Genomic DNA, 27,437 nt, shown 5'->3' with positions numbered 1-27,437 from the left:
AATTAAGTGATTATAAATAGAATATATTTATTACAACTATAATATTTGTTATAAATAATTGTATTATAAACAATAAATTTAGTATTATAAATTACTATAAATAAATGAACTATTTACAAGAAGATTTTTTTAGTAACACTTAGAAGCCAAATGTTAAAAATAAAGATAGTCAGGATTTTTTTTTAAATAAAGAAAGCTTTTTCATATACTTAAAAATTTTTTATTGATTGATTTTTTTTAGAGAGAGAGAGAAACATCGAGTTGTTGTTCCACTTATTTATGCATTCATTGGTTACTTTTGTGTGCCCTGACTGGGGATCTAACCCCCAACCTTGATGTATTGGGTTGATGCTCTAACCAACTGAGCTTACCCGGCCAGTAATGACTACTTTCCTATATGGAATCATTGTTCAGCTATTCAAGTTGTGATTCAAAATATGAGAAGGCATATGCATTTTTGGAGATACTTATAATAATAGCATTGAAATATGAGAGTATTTTGATTAGTTATGAGTAAAGTAAGTATGAAGCTTCAAATTAAATATTACATGTCTCTTTTAAATGATCAAAAGTTTTCATTTTATATGGGCTCCTAAAGCAAACCCTATTTTTTTTTTGAAGATATTGAAAACTCTAATGTAATTCTTAGACCTTTGTATGGAAAAAACTTTTTTTCCTTTCTTAATGCTTATAGAATCCTTTCCATTTCCTCTAGTGTTACATTATTTCACCATGATGTGTCTTGGTTCAGCCTTTAATGAGCTCTTTGCAAACCCATATTTTTTGTAGTTCTGGGAAGATTGATTCTGAAAATGATTCATTTTCCTCCAATTTCTTTCTGAGATTGAAACATTGATTGGTTGCCTCTAGTAGGAGGCACGATGTTTATCTCAGGCTTGGTGTAAAACAATTAGTGAAGGGCCAAACCTTGCCTGCTACATTAGGAACCCAGCCTTTAGGAGAAGGATGGGAGGGGCAGGAGATTTAGTCCTCGAGGGTACTAGAGTAACAGAAAAGATCAGCCACAGAGAAATGAAATTCAATCATTGTTTTGCTAAGTGCTTTGTGTATGTGAAGATCAGAATAGAAGTAATGACAAAACTTATTCACTATTAACCCTGGAGGATTATGGGATACCGGTTGTTACATTTTTATGGTAACTGTGCTTTTACTTGAAAACCTAGAAAAATGCTTTTTTTTTACATTACAGAAAATAAATGTCAACATGGAGAATGATTTTAAGATTGACTCATCATCATCTACCTTTGCTCTTCAAAGTTCTTCAGAGACATTGTTTTCTATTCAGCTATTAGATTTCAGAACTAGTTTATTGGAAGCATTAGAAGAATTACGTATGCGAAGGGTAAGTACCTTTTTAAAGTGCTATTTTAATAGATAACTGGATTTGTCCCGTTTAATTTTTGGTTTAAGAAAAAAAAAAAAAGACCTAACAAAATAAGCTCTTATTTAGAAAGAAGAAATACAGTCCAAATAATGAAGTAAAAGAGAAAAGGATAAATTTAGTTGACCTCAGGGAATGGGAAATAAAAATTTAGAAACCAAAAAATATAGTAGATTTTCAGATTGTTAAATACTTGATAAATCAGCTAATATTTGTTGAAATACCTTGGAATGCATAGATAGCACCATAGTTAGACATTGTGGATGATTAAAAAAACTCTTCATTAGAAGATTACATTTTTTGTTAAAGTTATGAGTTAAGTACCTATGAAATGATTAAATGATGAAACAAGATAACACATAATTGACAAAATAAATGTATATAGTAAGTATTCTGAGTTCAAAAAATAAAATATTCTTAGTTTTAAAGTGATAACTCTGAAATTTTTAGGAAAGAGACATCTAGTATAAAAATTTTAGCAGGAGATCAATATTGTTCAAAGCTGTTCAATGTTTCTTGGGACTCCTTTTGTAGGAAAATTTTTAGCTGTGATCTTTTCGAGTGTTGCCTTCCCTTATTTCTTTTCTTCTATTACCTTGTTCTGGAACTCCCCTTAGGTAGTATATTGGATCATTTCATTCTATCTGTTATGACTCTTAACTGTTTTATAGTTTTTGTATTTTTTCATTTATTGCATGTGTAATTCATTTTGTTGTTTCCTAGCTGTCTTTTCAAATGTGTTTTTTTTCTGCTATCTAACCTTGATGAGAGTTTTTAATTTCAAGGATTACATTTTCATTTCTAGAGGTTTCTTCAAAGGATCTGCTATGGTCTGAATGTTTGTGTCCCCCCATGTACATATGTTGAAACCTAATTTCCAGTATGATGGAATTAGAAGGTGGGGCTTTGGGAGGTAATTAGGTCATGAGGCCCAACAGAGCTCTAGCCCTTTTTGCTACGTGAAGTTATGAACTGGGAAGCTGCTCTCACCAGGCACAGAACCTGACCATGTAGGCACCCTGATTTCATACTTCCAGTCTCCAGAACCATGAGAAACAAGTTTCTGTTGTTTATAAGTCACCTAGTCTATGGCATTTTATTGTAGCAGCCTGGACAGACCAAGATAGGACTCAACAATTTAGTGTTATGCCAATAAAAAACCAGTGAGATGTTTTTTAGAATTTGGCAGAATGATTCTAAAGTTATATCTGTAAGAAAATGTATTAATATATATAAAATTATGTTATACACCTTAACTAACACAATGTTATATGTCATATGTCATTAGCTAGAAAAAAAATATATGAGTATAGATAGAAAATAAAAAAAGAATTGCTACTTGGTCTATCAGATATTAAAGGCTTCTCCAATCTGTAATAATAAAAGCATAATATGCAAATCGACCGAATGGCCAAACAGCGGAATGACCTTCCAGATGACCACACTATGACATGCACTGGCACCAGGCCTGACAAAGCGGGTATGATGCGATTGGTCAATGGCCCCACCATCGCCCCATGATCATTCCACAGAGGGAGGCCCAGGCTGCTGACTGGCGGGGTATTCAATCAGGGGGCTCCAAGATCACCCCAAAGAGGAAGGCCCAGGCTACCCAGCGGCAGCGCTGTAGTGGGTGGGCGGGGTGATCGATTGCAGGGTTCCCGGACTTCAAGAGGGGAGCAGGCCAGGCTGAGGGACACCCCTCCCCACCCTCACTCCCGAGTGCACAAATTTCATGCACTGGGCCTCTAGTACTATAATAATTAAAAATGTGATATTGTTGCAGGAACAAATAGATCAGTAAAAGAATAAATCCAATGGGGGAAAAGAAGGAAGTCAATACAGGGCACTTGAACAATTCATACATAATTCACATACAAATATAAAGTGTAAAGAAAAAATATACAAATACTAGAAAATATAAGAAATAATTTTATAGTCTTTGGAATAGAGATTATCCTTCCTTAATGAAAGGATGGTGGCCAGATACGATGATATACAAGATGTTATGAATGAGTAGGAATTTTGGATCATTCTCTACAAGGGTTTATCAATTATGCTAGTATTGTCAAGAAATTAAATTTGGTTTTTCTGATTCTATTGTGTATTTATTTTATTGATCTCTTTTAGCTTTATTCTTTATTTTAATTTTCTGTTCTTTTTGTTTTGAAGTTTTGGAGATGGGTATTTAGTTAATTAATTTTAACTTTGTTTTTCTAACAAAGTATTTAAAGCTGTAAACCTCTCTCAGCATGGTTTTAGCTGTGTCACACAACTTTTACATATTTTATCTTCATTATCATTCAGTTCAAATTATTTTCCAATTTTCATTGAAATTTCTTTTTGAACCCATGAGTTATTTAGAAGTGTATTACTGCTTTTACAAATATTTGAGAATTTTATTTTTGTTAACTTTGAAAAAACGATTTCTAGCATAATTCTGTATCAGATAATATACTCTATAATTTCAGTCACTTAGTATTTGTGGAGTTTTGCTTTCTAGTCAAGGATATAATCAATTTTGGTAAATATTCCAACATAGATGAACTTGAAAATAATGTGTGTTTTCTATTTCTTCGGTGTAGTGTTCTAGGAATATGAATTTGGCCAACTTTGTTAATCTTGTTCACATCTCCTATATCATTACTGATTTTTTGTCCATATTTTCCTTTTTCTGTTCATGTTTTAGTGTGGTTATTTTCTTCTGTCCTTTTAGTTCACTAATATTCTCTTCCATTTATTTAATCGGCTGATAAAGTCAAGCTATTGAATTCTTAATTTTATTTCTTGTATTTCTAAATTTTCTTTTTGGTTCTTTTGTAATTTTCAATTCTCTGCTGAAATTCATTTTATTATATATTTTTAACATATTATTTCATATATCTTAATGTCTATGGCTATAAACTCTGATATCTGGACTTGTAGATCCATTTCTATTATCTGTTTTTTCTCTCATGATTTTTTGTTATTTGACCTTACTTTCTGAGATGTAGGGTGAATTTTGATTAAATGACTTTGTGCATGAAAAATTGCAAAGAAAATTTGAGGCTTTGCATGCTATCTTCCTCTAGAGAGGTTTACTTTGCTTCTCTAAGGATGGACAGATCATCTTACCTATCAGAGATTGAGGTCACTGGAGGCTCAGTTTCCATTTTTGTAAGGGCTAGTTTATTTCCACCCTCTAAGAGTGTAGCTGTTTGGACTTCCAACTAAAATCCTGGGATATTTTCCAAAATCCCTCCGCTTTGGTGGGTCCTGAACACTAAGTCAATCCTCAGAAGACTGCTGGTAGAACTGCCTCACTTTCTTAGCCCCCTAATAAATGGGGGAATGGCAATTGTCAGAATCATCTCTTTTTGCTTTCATTTTCTGTATGATCTTAGAGACGTATTCTAAATAATCAGTCTTTTTGCAGGTTCATGAAATTGTAGGATTTTAGAGGTGGAAGTGCCCTGAGAGAGCTTCTAGTCCAACCTAAAATCCAGAGAATTTTAAGAGACTGATACTCTGATCTCTCTGCTCCTTGTCTTATGTTCTTCCATTAATATATATTTAATAAGTTAACTAGAATGAATAATGCAGTCAACATAAAATTGGTCAATATTGTAGAGGGTTAGATAGTCAAGTTTCTTCAAAGAAGTAAGCACAATAGGTAATAAAGTCAAAGAAAGAGATTTATTACTCAATTGAACTACATTTTACTACTTACCTATGCTGGAATTAGCAAAAGAGAGAGGGGACTTGACCCTTTTTTTCCATTATGGATCTAATTTGATAATTATAATATTTTATTGGGGAAAAAGAACTTTAAATTATAATTACCTACAAATAAACAATCTGAATCAACAAAAAAGTTTATATTGAATTTATGTTTGCTTTTTAGAAGTTAGACACCATTTCTGGTAAATTCCCTTGTCTGATAGGTAGACAGAATAACTGATGAGTAGGGATGAACAATAGCAGAAGGGTCACAAATTCAACTTCCTTTGGATTCAGGTAGTGGCATATGATGGGAATAGGGTAGGAATTGTATTTGAACTAGAGAAACTATGTCTTCAGTTCAACCTATCTCTGATTCAGCTTCAGAAAATTGTTGCCATATAGAAAAAAAAAAAAGGGCCCTGTACTGTTAGCTTTTCCAATTATTGAAGACTTTAATGTAGCTCCACTGGTGTTGGCTCAGTTGGTTGATTGTCGACCTATGAACCAGGAGGTCACTGTTTGATTCCCCGTCAGGGCACATGCCAAGGTTGTGGGTTCAATCCCCAGTGTGGAGCGTGCAAGAGGCAACCAACCAATGATTCTCATCATTGATGTTTCTATCTCTCTCTCTCTCCTTCTCCCTTCCTCTCTGAAATAAATAAAAATATATTTTTAAAAAATACTTTAAAGTAAAATCTATTAGATCCTAAATATTGGTAGTGGATTGAAAGTTTATAAACCAGATTTTTAAGTATTTTTAAGCTAGATTATCTATACAATGGGAATGAAAGACTTCTATCACAGAACTTTCAAACTTTAAAATATGCATTTTTTTATAACCTTTGATAAACTACTCAGTCTTGCTCTAAGAGAATTTAAATTTTAATAGTCAAAACATACCATACAAATCAATCACTATACTCTCATATAGTGTGTATTACGGATTATGACAAAACCATTATGGGAGTTCAGAGAAAGGATACTTTAAATTTATTAAATATCTAAACAGAAGTAAATCTTGGAATTTTATATTAGCAATAAATAAAAGCCAATGAAAATTTGGGTATTCTAGAATAGCAATGATTTGCTAAGGAAATTGTGAAAGAAAACTGAGCAATTAATGGTATAATATGTGGTAAAGCAGCACTTCAGTGTCCCATAAAATTAGTTATGCTATCAGTGGAATCATACATCTCTGTGATTATAATGATTTGTAGAATGTATGTGTTTATATTACATGGAAAGGTGATACAATGGGTGTTATTCACATTGCTGAAAGTCACATTATAATATGCTTCTACTATATTAGGATTTAAAATTTACTTCATGCTTTCTATTAAAAATTATTTACTTTTTTTGAACTTTTTATTTTCCATGCATTCTTCAAGCAGCTTTCAAAAGTTATTAATAAAAATTCTTATTAAATTGTGAATGAATAAAAAAATACTAAATTTGGTGAGAAAATCCCATCTGTAACTTCAATAAAGTATCCAAGAATATCGAACCTTAAAAGTGTTTATTTTTTATTAGCTGCCTTAGGACTACAAGGATTTAAGTGTTTTATAAAAACAATAAAAGAGGAGTAATTTGATGGTTTATTTACTCTTTATAACCTTTAGAAAGTGTCATGCTTTTTAAAAAGTGCTTGCTTCAGGCTGTAGTTTTACAAGATGGGCTGTGTATTGGTCAGACCTCTTTAATTCTTGACCCTGAACAGATTTAGGGACATAGTATGTATAGCAGGCACATGTCCAAGCAGCCAAAACTGTATCTGGGTACTTTTATTCTCTTTTTCAAACTCATAATCCACCTCCTACAAAATTGCCCAATTCAGTTTCTTATGTTGTCTAATAAAATACTAATCACTCTTTCAGATAGTTTCTTGGTTTGATTACCTACAAAGTATTCTAGATGAAAAAATCTGATATATAGGGGAGAGCCTAAAAGTTCATATTTTTAAAAACCTCTTTCCTAAGTAGTATTTAAACTGCTGTTTTCATATTAGTCAACTTAATCTATTACATTGATTTCTAAAATAGAAAAATATTAATATTAGAACATTTACAGTAATTCTTAAAATTCTATTTTTCCATTCAACAAATATTTCTAGTTTTTTTGACATGTTCTACCAAACAATCAGAATATACTTACATGTTTAAAATAGTTACTATGATGTAGGGTGGTTTTCTAACTTTTGTGGAATATGAAGATTAAATTCTGAAGTGTTTGAAGGAAAAGAACATATATGATACATAGATCATAATCCATATTGTTCTACAGAACCCACGGTCTTTTAAAGGTAATATAATACGTGTTAAGGAGACTCTGGAGACAGATCATCTTGGTTTACCTAGTATATGACTTGAGGCAAGTTACTTATCCTCTTGCTAACCCAGTTTCTTCATCTATAAAATGGCAATGAGAAGAATACTCACCTCATAAAATTAAACCTAGGATTAATATAATCAAAAAGTGCTGACCAGTGATTCTTATCATTGATGTCTCTATTCCTCTCTCCCTCTCCCTTCATCTCTCTGAAATTAATAAAAATCATTTTAAAAACATTCTACTTGATCATGGTGTATAATTTTTTATACATTGTTGGATTTCACTTGCTAATATGGTATTGAGGATTTCTTTTTGTCAAAACTTCTCACAGATATTGGTCTTAGTTTAATTTTTTTGTATTATCTTTGTTTGATTTTGGTGTCACAGTTAAACAGGTCTCAAAAAATGAGTTGCAGTGTGTTCCTGTTGTATTTTTCTGGAAGAGTCTGTGTGAACATAGTGTTAATTTATCTTGAAATGTTTGGTAGAGTTCTTCAGTGAAACCATCTGGCCTGGAAACTTGTTTTTTTTAGGAGCTATTAACTTAATGGTTGTAGAGCTATTTAGATCGTCTATTTCACCTAGGTTGAGGTTTGGTAGTTTTATGGTTTTTGAAGAATTGGTATATTTCTGTAACTTGTCATATTTAAGAGCATGACCTTGTTCCTAGCATTCCTTATGAATTTTTTAATGGCTGCAGTATTTTTGTATATGGTTTCTTTTAGCTCTCTGAGCATAGTTAAAATTGTTCATTTAAAGTCTTTGTCTAGTAAGTTCATCATCTGTAATTGCTCAAGGACAGTTCCTATTCATTTCTTTCCTGTTATGGATCACACTTTCCTGTTGTTTTTTTCTTCCCATGCCTTGTAATATTTTGTTTAAAACTAGACATGACCCTTTTGAAATGTGGCAACCTTAGAAATCATTTTTCTCTCCCTCACCAAGATTGCTGCTTGTCATTTTTTGTTTTTGACGTTTCTGAAATAATTTTTTTGTAAAGCCTGCAGTTTTTGTAATATATAGCTATTTAAGTCATCATTGTGCTTTTTTAACTTAATTATCAGCTTTGTTTGACAGAGATTTCCTTAAATACATTGGGCCAAAGGGAAAAAGCACACAACTCCCAGTCTTTGCAGAAGGGCTCTCTGCATGTGTGTGTGGCACACCTTCAATACTCAACCAGGCAGTTTTCAAGTCTGCCTGTTGAAGTTTTCAACAGAAGCTTTAGATTTCTCTAGTGATACCTTGTGTTATGGTGTGGACTAATTCTGGAGTATTACATTATTTTAAACAGAATCAGAGGTGTTTTCTACATAACTGCTTCCTGTCTGGCTTTGGGCCTTTTCCGTTGACTTTTTGGGCCTTTCCTTTGTGCTGCTTCCCAGAGAGAGAGTCTGTCTTTGCAGCTCCTCTTCTTGTTAGTGGGGTGGTTATAGAGGGAGGGAGAACAGGGCATTCTCTGATGTTATTAAGGCTGATTGTCACGGTGGCGTCTTCACAAGAGTTTTGATCCCTCCCTCATATTTAATGCTGAACTTAGCATGTATTCCTGCTCCTCCTAGAGTTGTTTTATTTTCCTAGCCTTCTGCTCCTACCTGCAGTGGGTTTCTGCAGGTGCTCTCATGCTGCAGTTTTTATTGCCCTTCCCTCTGTAGATTAGACTTTTGTTCCTTAGGGGAGATAAGGAAGGTAGAGTTTTCAGTTGTGGCTGTTAGTGCCCTTCCCCTGGGTCAGTTCCACTAGTGTCCTTAGCTGTAGTGCTGTTGTTGTTTTGTGGGTTTTGTTTTGTTTTGTTTTGTTTTGTTTTTGTTCTTTCTCCAACAGATTAAGGTTTTTGGTCTGGAGGGGAAATAGAGAAGGTGATTTATAATTGCTCTTCTTCTCCCAAGCCAGTACCACCAGAGAAAGCTGTCTCAGGATTTTCCCCATCCTTCCCTGTAAATACAGTGGGTTTCCTAAAAAAACAAAAAAACAAAAAAAAAAACAAACAAGCCTGGTAGAAGGTATAAACTTCCTTTGGAGCCCCTCAGGGGACTCACAATCTTACACTAGCCCACATTCTGTCTTTAGCAGTTTATTAAGTTCTTTTAGCTGAGGTTTCTTATCAGTACTCAGTAGTTTATGTCTCAGGTAAGCAAATTTGCAATTTGTCCAGCTTTTTTCTTGTGGTAAGAGCTAAAACTGGAAGATTTAAGGTCCTAATTTTCCTAGCATCTTTCTTCTTTTTTTTGATGTAGGAAGCAGAAATTCAATATGAAGAGCAGATTGGTAAAATTATTGTGGAGACCCAAGAACTTAAATGGCAAAATGTGAGTATATTTTTTTCTCAGATTAGCATTCTTAGCAATTGTTTTTAAATGTATTCTAATCTTTAATTGCAAAGTCAATTTTTAAAATTTCTAAACAAATTCAGAGTATTAAAGTTCCCACTAAAACTGTTAACATTTGGGCTTCCAGAAAATTGAGAATAATTTTTATTCAGGCTTTCTGATAAGAAAATAACTAAGAATAATACTGAGTATAATGCTGAAAACTGTGAACTATTTCACATCTGAGAAATATATTGTATGTTTTAGAGGAGTCAAAATATTTTTTAAGAAGTGAAACCTCAGAATTGTACATGTGTTCCTAGGTTGTTGTTACATACTATAACCAAATTTTTTAAAAGAATATTAGATTTTTTCTCTCTAGACTTATCTATATTAAAAGCATTTTAATAATGCTTCTATGCCTTTCCACCAAGGTAATTTTAACCACTAAATGTTGAAAGATTAATTATGATAACCCTTCTCACTATTTGGCAATATTGAAATAGGAACAGGAGGTAACATACTAGAAACTAGAATCAGAATTCACGTGACAAAAGATAATTATTAAAAATTAGCTATGAGAATTAAAATATTTTAAAGCAATTGCTAACTTCTGGAGAAATAAAAGTTGTCTGAGAATAGAAATGTAATTGTGATACACTTATACTAGAGGCCCTTTGCACGAAGAATCGTGCAATAGACCTTCCTTCACCTGGCTACTGGCACCAGTTTTCCTTCCGCCTTCTTTCAGGGTGGGGGGTTGGACCCCAGTGGTAGCGGCGGCAGTGTGGGGAGGGAGCTGCCGGGCCCCACGCCACCGCCATCCGCAATTGGGGCGCCGCCACCACCCAGGTCCCTCAGTGATAGGAGGGACCCAGGCGCCGCTGCTGCTCCGACCCACGAACGCTAAGGGGTGGGACCAGGCGCTGCCGCCGCTCCCGCCACACCTCCCGCCGGCCCCATAGGTCCCCCCTTGGCCCCATTGGTCCCCCCTCAGCAGCGGTCGATCCGGCCGTTGAGAGGCGGGGGGGGGGGGTGGGGGACTCACGAGTCCTGCCCCCCGCACCTCTGAATGGCTGGATAGGCCACCCCAAGTCCCGCCCCCCAGCCTCCCGCCGGCCCAATCATGGGCGTAGCAGAGTGATGGTTATTTGCAAATTACCCTTTTATTAGGTAGGATGACTCTGCATTGAATAAAAATTACATAGTCAGAGTAGTAAAAATACTATTAACTTAGCCACAATTTTTATATAACTGTTGGAAGAATAGAGGGAGGAAATATAGGTTAATGACTGTACAAGAAAACTAAACTATCATAATAGCAGATCAATACATAAATTTTTACATTGTTTAATCAACATATATTAAGAGACATGGAGTCAAATAACAGAAATATTTGAAAGTGGCTGCTACATTTAGGCCTAATAGTTTTAAATTATGAGGATTATTTGATAAAAATAGAAGAAAAAATATAAAGTTATCTTGAATCTGAAGGACAGAACATAGAACTTCTACCAAAAAGGGTGGGCAGGGGAGGGGAAAAAAGAAATGGAATCATATATGTGTATTTTTTTCAAAAATGCCCTGTGGTAGAGTAAAATCTCTGACATTTCTCTTAGCAATATTTTTTCTGCTATATCTCCTTGGGTAAGGGAAATAAAAGAAAAAATAAACAAATGGGACTGCATCAGACTAAAAGTTTTTGCACAGCATAGGAAACCATCAACAATGAAAAGACAACCTAGTGAATGGGAGAAGATATTTGCCATAGTACAGTAGATGAGGGGTTAATATCCAAAATATACAAAGAACTTATACAACTTGACACCATAAAAATAAACAATCCATTTAAAAAATGGGTAAAGGACCCAAACGGACACTTCTCCAAAGTGGGCAAACAGTTGGCCAAGATACGTATGAAAAGATGCTCAGTGTTACTAATCATCAGAGAAATGCAAACTAAAACCACAATGAGGTATCACCTCACACCTGTCAGAATGGCTATCCTCAGTAAATCAACAAACAAGTGTTGGTGAGGATGTGAAGAAAAGGGAACCATCATACACTTTTGTTGGGAATGCAGGTTGGTGCAGCCACTGTGGTAAGCAGTATGGAGGATCCTCAAAACATTAAAAGTGGAATTGCCTTATGATCCAGTGATTTCACTTCTGAGTATGTGTCCAAAGAAACCAAAAACTTTAAGTTGAAAGAGTACGTGCACCCTTATGTTCATTGCAGCACTAGAGGCCCGGTGTGGGAGTCCCTCAGCCTGGCCTGTGCCCTCTCGCAGTCCAGGAGCCCTCGGGGGATGATGTTAAACTGCCGGCGTAGGCCCACTCCCCAAGCCGCAGTGGGACATCCTTAGCGCTGCCTCAGAGGCAGGAGAGGCTCCCGCCACCACTGCTGTGCTCGCCAACTGTGCTCACCAGCTGTGCGCCTGGCTTCTGGCTGACTGGTGCTCCCCCTGTGGGAGTGCACTGACCACAAGGGGGCAGCTTCTACATTGAGAGTCTGCCCCCTGGTGGTCAGTGCGTATCATAGTGACCAGTCGTTCCACAGTTCGGTCGATTTGCATGTTAGCCTTTTATTATATAGGATTATTTACAATTGCCAGACTGTGGAAGCAGCCCAAGTGCCCATCAATAGATGAGTGGATAAAAAAGTGGTGGTACATATATACCATGGAATATTATTCAGCCATAAAAAAGAATGAAATCTTAACATTTGTGACAGCATGGATGGATCTAGAGCAGGGGTCCTCAAACTTTTTAAACAGGGGGCCAGTTCACTGTCCCTCAGACTGTTGGAGGGCCAGACTATAGTTTAAAAAAAAACTATGAACAAATTCCTACGCACACTACACATATCTTATTTTGAAGTAAAAAAACAAAACCTCAAAAACACCCGCATGTGGCCCGCGGGCCGCAGTTTGAGGATGCCTGATCTAGAGAGTATTAATGCTAAGTGAAATAAGCCAATCAGAGAAAGGAAAATACAGTATGATTTCACTTAGTGGAATCTAAAGAGCAGAATAAACAAACAAACAAACAAAATTGAAACAGACTCATAGATACAGAGAACAGACTAATGGTAGCCAGAGGGGCAGGGAGTTGGGGAGCTGGGGGAAAAAGGCGAAAGGATTAAAAAATACAAAATGGTAGTTACAAAATAGTCACAGGGATGTAAAGTACAGCATAGGGAATATTGTCAGTAATATTGTAATAACTATGTACAGTGCCAGATGGGTACTTGAAATAGCAGGGGGAACACTTCGTAAAATATATGATTGTCTAACCCTATGCAGCTGAAAGTAACACAAAATAATATTGAATGTAAACTGTAACTGAAAAATAAAATAAAAAAAAATTTAAATGCCCTGTGATAGTTTTGGTTTTGTAAAAATTTAGTAGTATTTCAAAGCATTTAAAGAATCATATGTTGCTATATGAACATTTGTGCCTAGATCATAAAATTGGTTTATTTGGAAACTCTAAGACTACGGTCTGTTTGTGTACAAGGAATGTTAATAACTTTTGATGGAAGATATTTTCTTGAAGAAAGCTTTGCAGCAAGCTATGTTTAGAGTTTAAATTTTAATAAAGCAATGTATTTTATCATAAAGAAGCAACTGGAAGCAAAATAATTGTGTGATGATTCCATGATAATTAAAAAATCATAAAATTGCATTTCAGGAGCATGAAATTATATGTGCAACAAATATATTTAACTTTTATTTACATAGTGTAACTAATTAAAATTTAAACTGAAAGAGTTGCTAGAATTTATGTCTTTTTATCATTGTTTAAAACAGGAAACTCTTCAGAATCAAAAGGAAACATTAACAAAGCAACACAAAGAAGCAATGGCAGTTTTTAAAAAGCAGGTAATTTCAAAAGGATAAACAAACACTATAGTATTAAATATAACATCTCCCCTTTATGAATATTGTAAGCTGTTCTCCATACACACTGAAGACAAACACAAAAACATATTATTGGAAGCAGGAAATGAATAAGGTTATTTTGAATCATAACTGATAATAAAGAGTATAATGTAGTAGAATGAGTTAGTTATGGGAAGAAATTGGGAAAACAATTTTCTTGTAGATGTGTTTTCATCTGTTCTAAATAAATTAGATTAATGATGTGGGTGTTCTTTTTCTCTCCCTTCTTCCCTTCCTCTGTTTAATTAGAGTATCCTAGTATATTAACCCTTTCAACATTACTTCTTTACCCTAGCTAGAATTGTATCACTGATGAAAAGCAGAGATGCAAGTAGGGAGATGTAAAAGATGAGGGGTTGTGATTATCATGCACTGAAGCCTTCATAAATATTAACCATCAGCAACTAAGTAAGCTAGTAGAAAAATAGAAGAAAAGATTTTTAAAGAACTGAATAACAACTCCTTTGTTATTTTGAATTCTATAGCTCTTCTTTACAAGCTCAAATTTCTCTTTTCAGTCCCTAGTTAGAAAATGTAAGTGTAATAAATATATTCCTGAAAAATATCCTCTGGAAGTGTTTTTTCTTATAGCCTTTCCAACATGACTTTTTAAAAAATTCATTCCCCCCTCCCTTTTTTGTCTTCATCTCCATATAGGTGTGTATGTGTGTTTAGAAAAACAAATGTATAAAAAGAAATAAACGTACACACTGTAAATCACTAGTGGGTTAAAGTCATTGGTAATTTATACTTTAGCATAGATTTATTTAAGCAAATGATAAACTTTCTTTTAGTCTGAGATTGTCCTCATCAAAGTTATGGGAGTTTTAATTGAAGGGTAAGGAAGCAGAAGCCAAATGTATAGCAGTCTTCTTTAGGAGAGCAAGTCTTTATCTCTGATATCACAAGGGACTTTGAGCTAGATAAGGATATCCAGATATCTTAAGAATAGAGGAGAGAGTGCCCTGGGATTCTTTTTATTTTGTTTTATTTATTTATTTATTTATTTTTAAGGATTCTAGAATGTAATGAGGCATATAGAAAATTAGATGGAGAAATTCCAAAGAAAAATTTCATTTCTTTTTTTTAATTCTTTACTGTTTAAAGTATTACATATAGTATTACATATGTCTTCTTTTTCCCCCATTGACCTCTCTCCGGCCACCCCCACCCCTGCCCCAGCACATTCTCTCACTTCCCTACTCTTTGTGTCCATTGGTTATGCTTATATGCATGCATACAAGTCCTTTGGTTGATCTCTTACCCACTCCCACACACACCCTCCCCTTCCTTCCCTCTGAAGTTTGACAGTCTGTTCCATGCTTCTTTGTCTCTGTTTTTGTTTATCAGTTTATGTTGTTCATTATATTCCACAAATGAGTGAGATCATGTGATATTTATTTTTCTCTAACTGACTTATTTCACTTAGCATAATGCTCTCCAAGTCCATCAATGCTGTTGCAAATGGTGAGTTCTTTTTTACAGCAGCATAGTATTCCATTGTGTAGATGTACCACTGTTTTTTAGTCCACTCATCTGCTGATGGGCACTTAGGCTGTTTCCAAATCTTAGCTATTGTAAATTGTGCTGCTATGAACATAGGGAGTGCATGTGTCCTTTCTGATTGGTGTTTCTGATTTCTTGAGATATATTCCTAGAAGTGGGATTACTGGGTCAAATTGGAATTCCATTTTTAATTTTTTGAGGAAACCTCATACTGTTTTCCACAGTGGCTGCACCAGTCTGTATTCCCACCAGCAGTGCACAAGGGTTCCTTTTTCTCCACATCCTCGCCAGCACTTGTCATTGGTTGATTTGTTGATGATAGCCATTCTGACAGGTGTGAGATGGTATCTCATTGTTGTTTTGATTTGCATCTCTTGGATGATTAGTGACTTTGAGCATGTTTTCATATGTCTCTTGGCCTTCTGTATGTCCACTTTAGAAAAGTGTCTATTTAAGTCCTTTGACCATTTTTTGATTGGATTGTTTATCTTCCTTTTGTTAAGATGTATGAGTTCCCTATAGATTTTGGAGATTAGGCCCCTATTAGATATAACATTGGCTAATATGTTCTCCCATGCAGTGGGCTTTCTTGTTTTGTTGGTGGTTTCTTTAGCTGTGCAGAAGCTTTTTATTTTGATACTAGTGGCCCAGTGCACAAATTCGTGCACGGGTAGGGTCCCTCAGGATAGCCTGTGGGGATTGGGCTGAAACCAGCAGTCCATTGCTGCCACTCCTGACTGCCGCTCCTGCTCATCCTGGCCCTGCTGCACCTGCCATGGGCTGATGCCACCGCAGCGGTGCCCGCAGTGGCACTCGCCAGCCATGAGACCTATGTCTGGCACCTGTCTCGAGGGAGGTAGGGGGAGGCCCAGGATGCGATTCGCCCTCCGGACGGGTGGTAAAATGCCCTTGCTGGCCCAGGATCCAGATCCATCCTACTGATGTTCACGCAGGTTGTTGGGAGCCACTTGGTGGCCGCTTTTATATCATTTCTTTCCTTGCAAAGCATCTCGGGAGGGAAAGCAGCTGCAGTGCCTAAGGCCAACATCCAGAAGGCCGGTGGCACTGTAGAGATTATGCTGGAGGTACCTGTCTGTCAGTGTCTGGCCTGTTCTCCAGAGATTGGACCTGAAGGACTACTGAGGGAGTGAGTGGATGCTGCCTGGGCTGGTGGGCCGCTGGGATGGATCGGTCAGCTGAGTGGCACTCCCACTGTGGGAGTGCACTGACCACCAGAGGGCAGCTCCTGCGTTGAGCGTCTGCCCCCTGGTGGTCAGTGCACATCATAGCGATTGGTCAACCGGTCGTTCCGTCACTTAGGCTCTGATAGATAGATAGGTAGATAGATAGATAGATGATAGATAGATAGATAGTCCCATTTGTTTATTTTCTTCTTAGTTTCCTTTGCCCTAGGAGTTGTATCAGTAAAGATATTGCTACAACACAACTTTGCCTAATATCCTTGCAGTGCTTGGAATATTTAACTAGTTTTCTTTGGCAAGTTTACTTTAGTTTTCCTGTTTTAAAAAGTCATTGTTTATTAGACTATTGCATGCATTTTTCAAATTTTTAGGAAATATTGTCAATGCAAATACAAACGGTATTTATTTCATAACAGTGTGCCCTTAGAAAATTTTATGTTATTATTTATGAGTAGATAGCAAATTACTGAAATATTTAAGAAAAAACTTCTGGAGGGCAAAACTAAACTTTCAAGAATGATTGTTGTCTCTAATTCATTTCCTTTGTTGACTGGCTTTTTCCTTCCATTCATATTTTTTATTATTTATTTTCTCATTCATTGTAAAAGTAGCATATTCACATTATATCAAGTTCTAACAATAATCATGTAAAATATATCTATAATCTCACTGTGTAAATCACTGTTAACAGTTTACTTACCTGTATTTTAATCTTTCTAATTGTTTGTAGTTGCAAATGAAGATGTGTGCCTTGGAAGAAGAAAAGGTATTACTTTTTTAATAATTTAAAGCATGGTTAAATGTATTTAAGTATCAATTGTTTTCCATAATGGAAAGGAGCATTAGTAATACACTAATGTAAACTGTTAATTGCTGAAAATCTTAGACACAGAAAGGACCCAAGGGAATCGTGTTACTTGACCACTGTTATTTTGCAGTTGAGAACATTGAGACCTAGCAAGACTTGCTGAAGTTCAAGATCCCATTTTGAAGTGGTAAAATTGGGACTAGAACCCAGATCTCTTCAGCCCCCAAATTAATGCTTTTTCCACTCTACTGCAATTAAGTGTAATACTTTTTGTGCTTTTTTAATGTAATTACCTTCTTTAAAAAACATTAAAATGATTGTCATATGGGTGCCAACCAACTGGAAAAGAGGACACAACTCAAAACAGTCCTAGAAATTCATCTGGCATGAAACATTTTCCTTTGCTATCTAATAGTTAATACATGTTTTGAGTATGTCAATGAACATATCACTTATAATATTAACTAGTAGCCCATTTGCACGAAGATTCGTGCAATAGACTTTCATTCACCTGGCTGCCTGCACCAGTTTTCTGCTGGCACCGGGGGCCCAGGCCTTGGCTGTGGCCACCACCTTCTGCCTTCTTTCAGGGTTGGGGCTTGGCCCCGGGCGGCGGCCTTGGGCTTGGCTGCACCCCAGCCTCCCTGCTACTGATCGCAGGAGCCGACCCCCGGTGGTTGCCTGTGATCCGTGCAGGCTCCCCGCTGGTGCCCAAGGCAGGGAAAGCCTCCGCCCGAGGCTTTCCCAGCCTTGGGCTCGGCCGCACCCAGCGTCCCTGCTAAGGATCGCAGGAGCCGACCCCCGGTGGTTGCCTGCGATCCGTGCAGGCTCCCCGCTAGTGCCCAAGGCCGGGAAAGCCTCAGGCCTTGGGCTCGGCCGCACCTCAGCGTCCCTGCGACGGTTTCCTGGTGGGCGTGGCTGGTGGGTGTAGCGAAGGTACGGTCAATTTGCATATTACTCTATTATTAGGTAGGATAATTTATAGTTTGTTATTTTTAGCTAAAGACCTTCTTTTAAAAATTCTCCTATATCCTTAAATTTATAAGATAAATGTACCTGTATCTTGTTAATCCTATATAATAAAAGGGTAATATGCAAATAGACTGAACAGAACAACCGAACAACCAAAGCGTAATATGCTAATGATATGCTCTGGCTGCTCAACCCCTTGCTATGATGTGCATTGACCACCAAGAAGCAGATGCTCCAACCTGTAGGTTAGCTTGTTGCTGGGGTCTGGCAGATCAGGACTGAGTGAAATGGGCTGGACATGCCCTGGAGCCCTCCCAAGGTCCCTCTCCAGTCCAGTCATGCACTGGTGGGGTCCCTCAGCCTGGCCTGCGCCCTCTCGCAATCTGGGATTCCTTAGGGGATGTCGGAGAGCCGGTTTCAGCCTGATCCCGCAGGCCACACCCCTTGGGAGGGTGCCAGACGCAGGGCTCTTAGCTGGCAAGCACTGCTGCAGCAATGTGAGCCTCTCCTGATCGGGACTGATTGGGCTCGAGCCTACAGCAGGCACAGTGGGGCCGGGATGAGTGGGAGCGGCAGATAGGAGCTGCAGGCAGCCTGATCCCTGCAGGCCATCCAGAGAGACCCCACCCATGCACGAATTCGTGCACCAGGCCTCTAGTTAGAAATTATTTATTCTAGCTATATGAATTCAATACTTAATTATACAGTATTCCTAAGTTCTCAAGAATGCTGTACTGATAAAATTTGTTGTTATAAGATTTTCCATTTCATGATATTTATAATCTCATCAACAACTTACTATAATTTTACCATATGTTAAAGTCTTTAGAAGTTGTGGTGTGGATACAAGTGTAAAGCCTGTGAAGTATTATGTTTACAGTAGAGATTTTGGTTCTTGAGCTCTTATATTTCCCCATTAATAGTATTATTTACATTGGAAAATACTGAAATATAGCTTTTTGCTTAAAGGGAAAATATCAACTTGCTACAGAAATAAAAGAAAAAGAAATAGAAGGATTGAAAGAAACATTAAAATCATTACAGGTAAAGTAGTAAGTATTGCTTAAAAAGTAATTTGGCATTTTAGCATTGTATCAGTAAAATATCATTAAACATGTAAGCTAGCAATGCAAAGCTAATTCACCTATAGTATATAACATATAATTTAGTACTTTTTATCTTAGAATCTTGAATTTCAAATTAGAAGGATTTTTGCTTCATTTTTTTATTTTAAAAAGAAATATTAAAATAGCTTTCATTATTTTTATAATAATATAATTAGATATATATTGTTTTTAATACTTTATAGATTAAGTACTAAGGAAAATAAGTCCGGCCTGTATACTATGTCAGATTCACCCATGGTTCCTAAAATTTTAAATAACATTAATTGAGTCATTATTACTTGCTAAGTAATTTGGTTATTTTCTGTAAATATAAAGATGAAGAAAACATCACATTTGCCTTTAAGTTGCTCACAGTCTTAGAGAATACAGAGGTGTACAACTAATGATGATTCAAATATATATATATATATGTGTATATATATATGTATGTATGTATACATACATACACACACACACACACACACACACACACATATATACACATATATGTATGTATGTATATATAGAAGGTCTACTATGTGCCGAGCACTGTTCTAAGCACTGGGGATACAGCAGTGATTAAAAAGGACAAAATCTCTGCCCTGGTGCACTTACATTCTGTTAGGGAATACAAACATTAAAATTAGATTAAAAAGTAAATTGAAGATTGTTGGAGGGAAGATATTCACATGATTTAAGAATATCATCCTATCGATAACATTAACTACAGAGAGCAAAATACATTTTTACAGTGGAAGGATCCTGGTAGTCACTATCTTAATCAGGTAATTCACACCATAGTGTGGACTTGTTTAAGCAGATGACAAACTTTCTTCCTTTAGTCTGATTAAGGTAGTATAAGGGTTCCATTTTCTCCATATCCTCATTAACCTCATCTTTTTTATCACAGCCATTCTAATAAGTGTGAGGTGATACCTCATTGTGGGTTTGATTTACATTCCCCTGATGATGAGTGATGTTGAGCACATTTGCATATACCTGTTGGCCATGGATGTGTGTCTTCTTTTGAGACATGTCTATTCAGGTCCTCAGCCCATTTTTAAATTAGATTATTTGTGTTTTTGTGTTTTGCTTTGCTAGTGAGTATATGAATTCCTGCCATTTTTTGGATATATTTGCAGATGTTTCTTTCATTCTGTATGTTGTATTTTCACTCTGTTGATTATTTCCTTTGCTGTGCAGAAGCTTTTTAGTTTTATACAATCCCACTTGCCTGTTTGTTTTTGCCTTTGTTGGCCTAGACCAGTGGTCGGCAAACTCATTAGTCAACAGAGCCAAATATCAACAGTACAACGATTGAAATTCCTTTTGAGAGCCAAATTTTTTAAACTTAAACTATATAGGTAGGTACATTGTTATTAACTTAATTAGGGTACTCCTAAGCTGGCCTTTGCTAAAAACTCAAGGGGCCAAAGAGCCGCATGTGGCTCGCAAGCCGCTGTTTGCCAACCACTGGCCTAGACTAATGTCAGGAAGCTCTTTACCCATTTTTTTTTTTCTTCTAGTAGTTTTACTGTTTGAGATCCTATGTTTAAGCTTTTAATACATTTTTAGTTGATTTTTGTAATGATGTAAGATTTTGTTATGGTGTGAGATACTGGTCCAATGTCAGTCTTCTGAATATAGCTATCCAACACTGTTTATTGAAGACTGCCCTTTCCTCATTATGTATCTTGGCACTCTTGTTGAAGATCAGTTGGAGTAAATGTATGGGTTTATTTCTGGAATCTCTATTCTGTTCCATTGGTCAAGATGTCTGTTTTTATGCCATTATCATACTGTTTTGATTACCACAGTTTTGAAATAGATTTAGAAGTCGGTTTATTCATCTTGCTCAAAGTTGCTTTAGCTGTTCAGGGTGTTTAGTGGTGCAATATGAATCTTGGGATTGTTTTATTTTATTTCTGTAGAGATTAACATTGAATCTGTAGATCATTTTGGATAATAGGGACATTTTAACAATATATATTTTTTTAATACTCACCAGAGGATATATTTTTTCCATTGATTTTTAGAGAGAGTGGAAGGAAGGGAGGAAGGGGGGAAAAGAGAGAGAGAGAAACATCGACGTGAGAAACACATTGATTGGTTGCCTGCGACCAACCAGACCTGGGAATAAACAGAACAGAGTATACGTGTTCTTGACTGGGAATCAAACCCGAGACCCTTTTGGTCCATGGGCTGATGCTCTAACCACTGAACAACCAGCCAGGGCCATTTTTAATAATATTAATTCTCGCATCCATGAACACAGGATGTCTTTCCATTTACCTGTATCTTAAAATTTTTTTATCAGTGTTTCGTAATACTCAGTGTCAGTCTTTTACCACATTGGTTAAATTTATTCCTAAGTATGTTATTCTTTTTATTGCTATTGTGAATTCAGTTTTTAAAATTTTATTTCCTTTACAGTTATTTTGTGTGTTTTTTTGTAGATAGAAAAAATGTGGCAGATTTTTGTATGTTGTCCCCTGTAGTTTTAATGAATTCATTTATTAGTTTTAACAGTGTATTTTTTGTTGTCTTTAGAGTTTTCTACATATATGAACATGTTATCTTTAAATAGAGATAGTATTACTTTTCCCTTTCTGATTTGGATGTTTTTTTTCTTTGCCTAATTGCTCTGCCAAGAACTTCTAGTACTGTGCTGAATAGAAGTGATGGGAATGGGTACCCTTGACTTATACTGGATTGATTATGATTTTTAGTGTGGGCTTTTTATAGATGGCCTTATGTTTAGTTAAGTTCCTTGTATAACTGTTTTGTTGAGAGATTTTATTATGAATAGATAATGAATTTTGTCAAAGGCTTTTTCTGCATCTATTGAGATGAACATGATTATTTGTCATTCTGTTAATGTGATAAGTACCACATCGATTGATTTGCTATGTTGGACTATCTTTGTAGCACAGGGATAAATTGCACTTGGTCATGGTGTGCTATCCTTTTAATATGCTGTTGAATTCAGTTTGTTATAATTTTCTTGAAAAATTTTGCATGTGTGTTCATCATGGATATTGGCCATATTTTTTTTTTTTTTTTTTTGTGTTGTGGTATCTTTGTCGGTTTTGGTATCGGAGTTTCAAAATATTTTTGAGCTACACCGTCAGGGCTACAGCTCCTTAATTGTACTCTACAGCTCTTCTAGAACTATATTTTCAGTTGTAGGTAGCAGTTAAAGTGTGTGTGTGTGTGTGTGTGTGTGTGTGTGTGTGTGTGTGTGTGTGTATTCTTTACATTTCTCATAAATAAGACCTTGCTGTCTGTGTTCTGAGCTTCAAATTGTTTCTTTTTTTTTTCTTTTAATTTCAGAGAGAGAGAGGGGGGAATAGAAATATCAATTATGAGAGAGAATCATTTACCAGCTGCCTCCTGCACCCCCCCCCCCCATGGTATGGAGTCTGACCGGGAATCGAACCATGTCCTCCTGGTTCATAGGTTAACACTCAACCACTGAGCCATGCTGGGTTGGGCCAGATAGTTTATTCAGTTTGTCATTTGTGTTTTGATTTTTGTTTAATTTTTGCTATTAATTATTTATTTTTAATGACTTTTAGAGTTTGTAATGGTTAGAAAGGCTTTTACTATTCCAAAGTCATAAAGGGATTTACCCATGTTTTCTTTTATTACTTCCTATGTACTAAAATTTTACATTTCATCTCTGGTGATTTGAAGTTTATTTTTGTATCAGAGTATGAGATATGAATCTAAGTCTGTATTTTTCTAGATTCTTATCCAGTTGTCTTAACATTGTTTAGATTCTCCTTATTTGAGATGTTGGGCAGTTTTTATTTTGGATTTCTTTGTTGCTTTGATGTAACAAAGTGAATAAAAATTAAGTACAACAGAATGTCAATGAGTTCCAAGAAGAATGTTTTCAGTAAAAATAAGGGAATGGATTTCATGCCTCAGATTGGATGATGTTAGTGATGTAGTAAAAAATCCTTGTATCTTGCTTCAACAACACAAAAAGTAGGACGTGATTAAAAACTCCAGGGAAAATAGATTACTGTATAATTAAAGCATAAAGCATATTAAAATTTGGGATGGTTTTGAGCAGATGATAGAATATAAGAAGAGAGAAGGTAGTTAGGTCCTGACACTAGTAAAATCATCCTTCATGTAGAATGTTGTATCTGTATGTAGAGAAGGAAATGTAGTATTAGCCCATTATGGGGTTCTGCATTAAACAATGTTTATATTGATTGCCATAACATAAACACTGTTGGCTTATCTTTTGTATAATTAACCTTTAAATAAAGCATGGAAAACTTAATTATGGCTATAGAACAAAACTTAAATGTTACTAACCTTGTTGATTAAAATGTGTGGTAAGCCGAGGCCGGTTTGGCTCAGTGGATAGAGCGTCGGCCTGCGGACTCAAGGGTCCCGGGTTCGATTCCGGCAAGGGCATGTACCTTGGTTGCGGGCACATCCCCAATAGGGGGTGTGCAAGAGGCAGCTGATCGATGTTTCTCTCTCATCGATGTTTCTAACTCTCTATCCCTCTCTCTTCCTCTCTGTAAAAAATCAATAAAATATATATAAAATGTGTGGTAAAATGAAGTTGTTGAAGAGGTGTGGTAAAATGAAGTTGAATCCAATATACAGAAAAATTTTTTAAAGTTGATGGAACAAGAAGTAGATGATTAAGTCTCCTGTTTATAATTATCAGCTTGTTCAAGGCAGTGTGCTAAAAAAATTTATTTCATAGGAAATATGAAGTAATTATTGTATTTTTGCTTAAAGTTAATAAATATGAGCAGGATTTAAGAAAATGAGCACTCAGACATGGCTAATTGAGGTTTAAATTGGTCAACTACTCTGGAGGTCTATGTAAAATTGTTAAAAGTCTATAAAAATGAACAAAACTTAGGAATTCAGCTCCTTGGAATTTATCCTGCTAAAATGAATAACTATACAGTTCTTGGTTCAAGCATGTTTATTTCAGAATAGTTTCATAAAGCTGAAAACTGGATAAACTTAACAAAAATGAGAGTGATATGATAAACTATGATATAAACATGGAATACTATGTAGCCATTAAAAAGTTATTTTGTAGGCTAATTTGTCATAAAAAGGTGTTTGTTATATATTAGGTAAAAATAGGGTACAAAGTAGTACATATATTATTATTCCTTTCCCCTCTGGCTCTCTTTTAAAATATAAATGCATAAAAAGTATCTGCTAGAATAAAAATATTAATGATTGCAATTTCTGGGTTGTGAGATGATTTGTTTAAAACAAGTTTATCCTCTTCCTATTCCTAATCGATTTTTATCAAATTTTCTTCAATGAAGAGCTAATAGTAAATGACAAACTCACCTAGACTGCTCTTGCTATCCCTCTTGCTTTATTTTCTTTATAGTAGTTGTCACTCTCTTAACTTCTCTACTTCTTACCTAAATTTTGTCTGTCTATCACTATCCCCACTGGACATAAAGTTTATTAAGTAAAGGAAGCTTGTTTTGTTCACTGATGTATCCAAGGAAAGTGCCTTGCATATAGTAGGTGCTCCATAATATGTGCTGAATAAATAAATGAATGTATTGCCTTTGCTATAAGGAAGAAAGTTATGGTAAATAACATTTTGAAAAAATGTCACTGGAAATAAATAGTGCATGGAAGGTAAATGGTACATTTCATAGCATACAATTTTATTATCAGAAGAAATTTGTAACTAGTTAATTTTTAAAAATTAATGAAATTTTCCACTTGTTTTCAAGGTTTCTAAATATTCTTTACAGAAGAAAGTGAGTGAAATGGTAAGGAAATTACAAAATATACACCCTCCCCCAGACAGATACATATGCATTGTATTTTTATCAATATAAATGTGACTCTAAAAAGTTGAAATTGGATATTAATATCTTCTTTAAATGACTAAATTACAATTCCAAAAATAACTTAATCTATTTCACAAATTTATTTCCAGATTACATAGTGTTTACATATGATAAAATAAATTTAACACAGCTTCTGTAGTATTGGTAGAGGTTTTATACTAAAATAAAACAAAGAAATAAGAACAACAAAACCTTTTAGACATATCTTTTCTAGGTGTTTATACAAACATGAAGTTATTAATTATAGCCTGAAAAATTAAAATAACTTGATGTAGCATTTGAATACAGCACTTGGAGTATGGTATCCATCCTTTATCATGCAACAAGTGTTTATTTGTGTATTCTTCTATAGCATATTAAAAGTTAATATTTGCATTTTTACAGCATAACATTTTACGAAAAATTTACTTTGATATTTTCTTTTTATCCCTGTTTGATTCAAAGGATTTACTTTTGTATTTTTGAATAAGCGAAATTCTCCCATATCAACTTAAATCTTTAGGAGGCTTCTTGGGTGGGTTTACCCTAGTTCAGTCTTCCTTCTTTGGAGCAGATCATAGAGCAAGGAAAATTAATTTTTGAGCAAGATTTATATTTATATATAAATGAGAAGTAAGAAATGAGAGATTATCCTTTGGACATTAAATACAAAACAAAGTATTTTCTTCTTGAAATTGTTTTGGTGTGTTAGAAAATAAAAGAGCTATAGAAAGATTGCTAAGCTTTATTAAATAAAAGACATGAAAATTGTGTCACTGTTCAACTGGAAAGAATAAAGATAATGTTGTCAGACTGTTTTAAACTATTATTTTAATTAAAAAGCTGAAAAACTAGATTCCAGTTTAGCCTTAAGTACCATGACATTTGTACTGAAAGTCATCTTCAACGCTACAGTGGTTTTACACAAAATATAGTGAAATTGAATAATGTGCCCTCTGACCTGGGAGATAAGGCTACAAGTTAAAGAGTAAAAGCAACATAAAATGTGTTTTATTTATTCCACTTTAAAATTTCATCAAACAGATACTCATAATCTTAAAAAACCATGGAAACATTCAGTATACTTATGGTTGGCTTTGGCCACTTCTGAGCATTTTGTTACTATGAATTACAGCCTCTAAAGAATCTACTAAAATGATATTTGAGTTATAGTTATAATATTTTTATGACAGTTCAAAGCCTTCAATCACTTTGCATTAAAAAATACTTTATATAGAGAGATGTACATTTAATATTTTATGCCCATTGTGGCAGAATATTGTATGTTTTGAGATAATTGATCTTAAAGTTAAATAAAGTTTTTTTCTGAAGATTCTTACACTCTTCTTTTTACATTATGTTTATATAATTCAGATGAGATTGAACAAGATATTTACTTTTGCCACTTTTATTTATTTTTATAGATTTTTAAAATTGATTTCAGGAAGGGAGAGGGAGAGAGAGAAAAAAACATCGATGTGAGAGAGAAACATCGATCAGTTGCCTCCTATACATGCACCGGGGATTGAACTGGCAACCTTTCAGTGCACTGGACAACTGGCTCAACCAACTGAGCCACACCAGTCGGGTCCAGATGATCTTTTCTTTATTTAAAGTGTTATACAATATTCAGTACTTCAGTTCATCTTACTTTATTTAAATTAGTACATTATATTATTTGACTCAATGTGCAAGACAGGAAGCAAGATGGTCACTGTGTCAATGTAGGACTTTGGGGAGCAATTAATAAAGTTGTGTGCTGAAAGAAATAATTTAAAAAATAGTATTAAGAAACTTTCAAAGAAGTTTATGATCTTCTGTTGGTGAGCTCTTATCTACTACTAAGTTTCTGTCTTTTGTGAATTCAGTAAGCTCATTTTTGTGTAGATGTGGAGTATGTCTCTAAATTAACAGAGTTATGAATTGAGAGATGCATCTATTTCTGAAGGTACTCAAATCTTCTTTTGAACAAAGGATCACATTGATTATTACTAATAAAAAGAATGCAATAAAACATCATAAAAAACAAACAAACCAGAGAACATCTGAGTAACTGTCATTGTGATTCGGTCATTGAGGTGACTATGTTGTGTTGAGTAGCTAATAGAGCTTGTTGAATGAAGTAAACATCCAACCATCTTTTAGTTATATTTTATTTATTTTTTTGTATATCCCTTTCATCTAAAGAAAATACTTAGAGATTCATTTTTCTTTATTAAATTAAAGTTTCAATATTGAAGATTTTCACCCTGACCAATTTGGTTCAGTCGTTAGAACATCACGGGTCACAGGATTGATTCCAGGTCAAGGGCA

At 35.1% G+C, this 27,437-nt stretch overlaps 1 protein-coding gene across 1 annotated transcript in view; it reads left to right on the top strand.

Moving 5' to 3' along the window:
• Positions 1-1,225: 1,225 nt before the first annotated feature.
• Positions 1,226-27,437, top strand: part of CCDC73 (coiled-coil domain containing 73) — a 60,927-nt gene continuing 34,715 nt past the window's right edge. Inside the window, 6 exon segments of the mRNA XM_054725641.1 lie at positions 1,226-1,363; positions 9,670-9,741; positions 13,553-13,624; positions 17,123-17,158; positions 19,142-19,216; positions 25,026-25,064. Of these exon segments, the coding sequence (XP_054581616.1) occupies positions 1,226-1,363; positions 9,670-9,741; positions 13,553-13,624; positions 17,123-17,158; positions 19,142-19,216; positions 25,026-25,064 (432 nt within the window).

Source organism: Eptesicus fuscus, chromosome 13 (assembly GCF_027574615.1).
Source record: "Eptesicus fuscus isolate TK198812 chromosome 13, DD_ASM_mEF_20220401, whole genome shotgun sequence".
Taxonomy (NCBI): Eukaryota; Metazoa; Chordata; class Mammalia; order Chiroptera; family Vespertilionidae; genus Eptesicus; species Eptesicus fuscus.
This window is presented reverse-complemented; position numbering and strand designations above follow the sequence as displayed.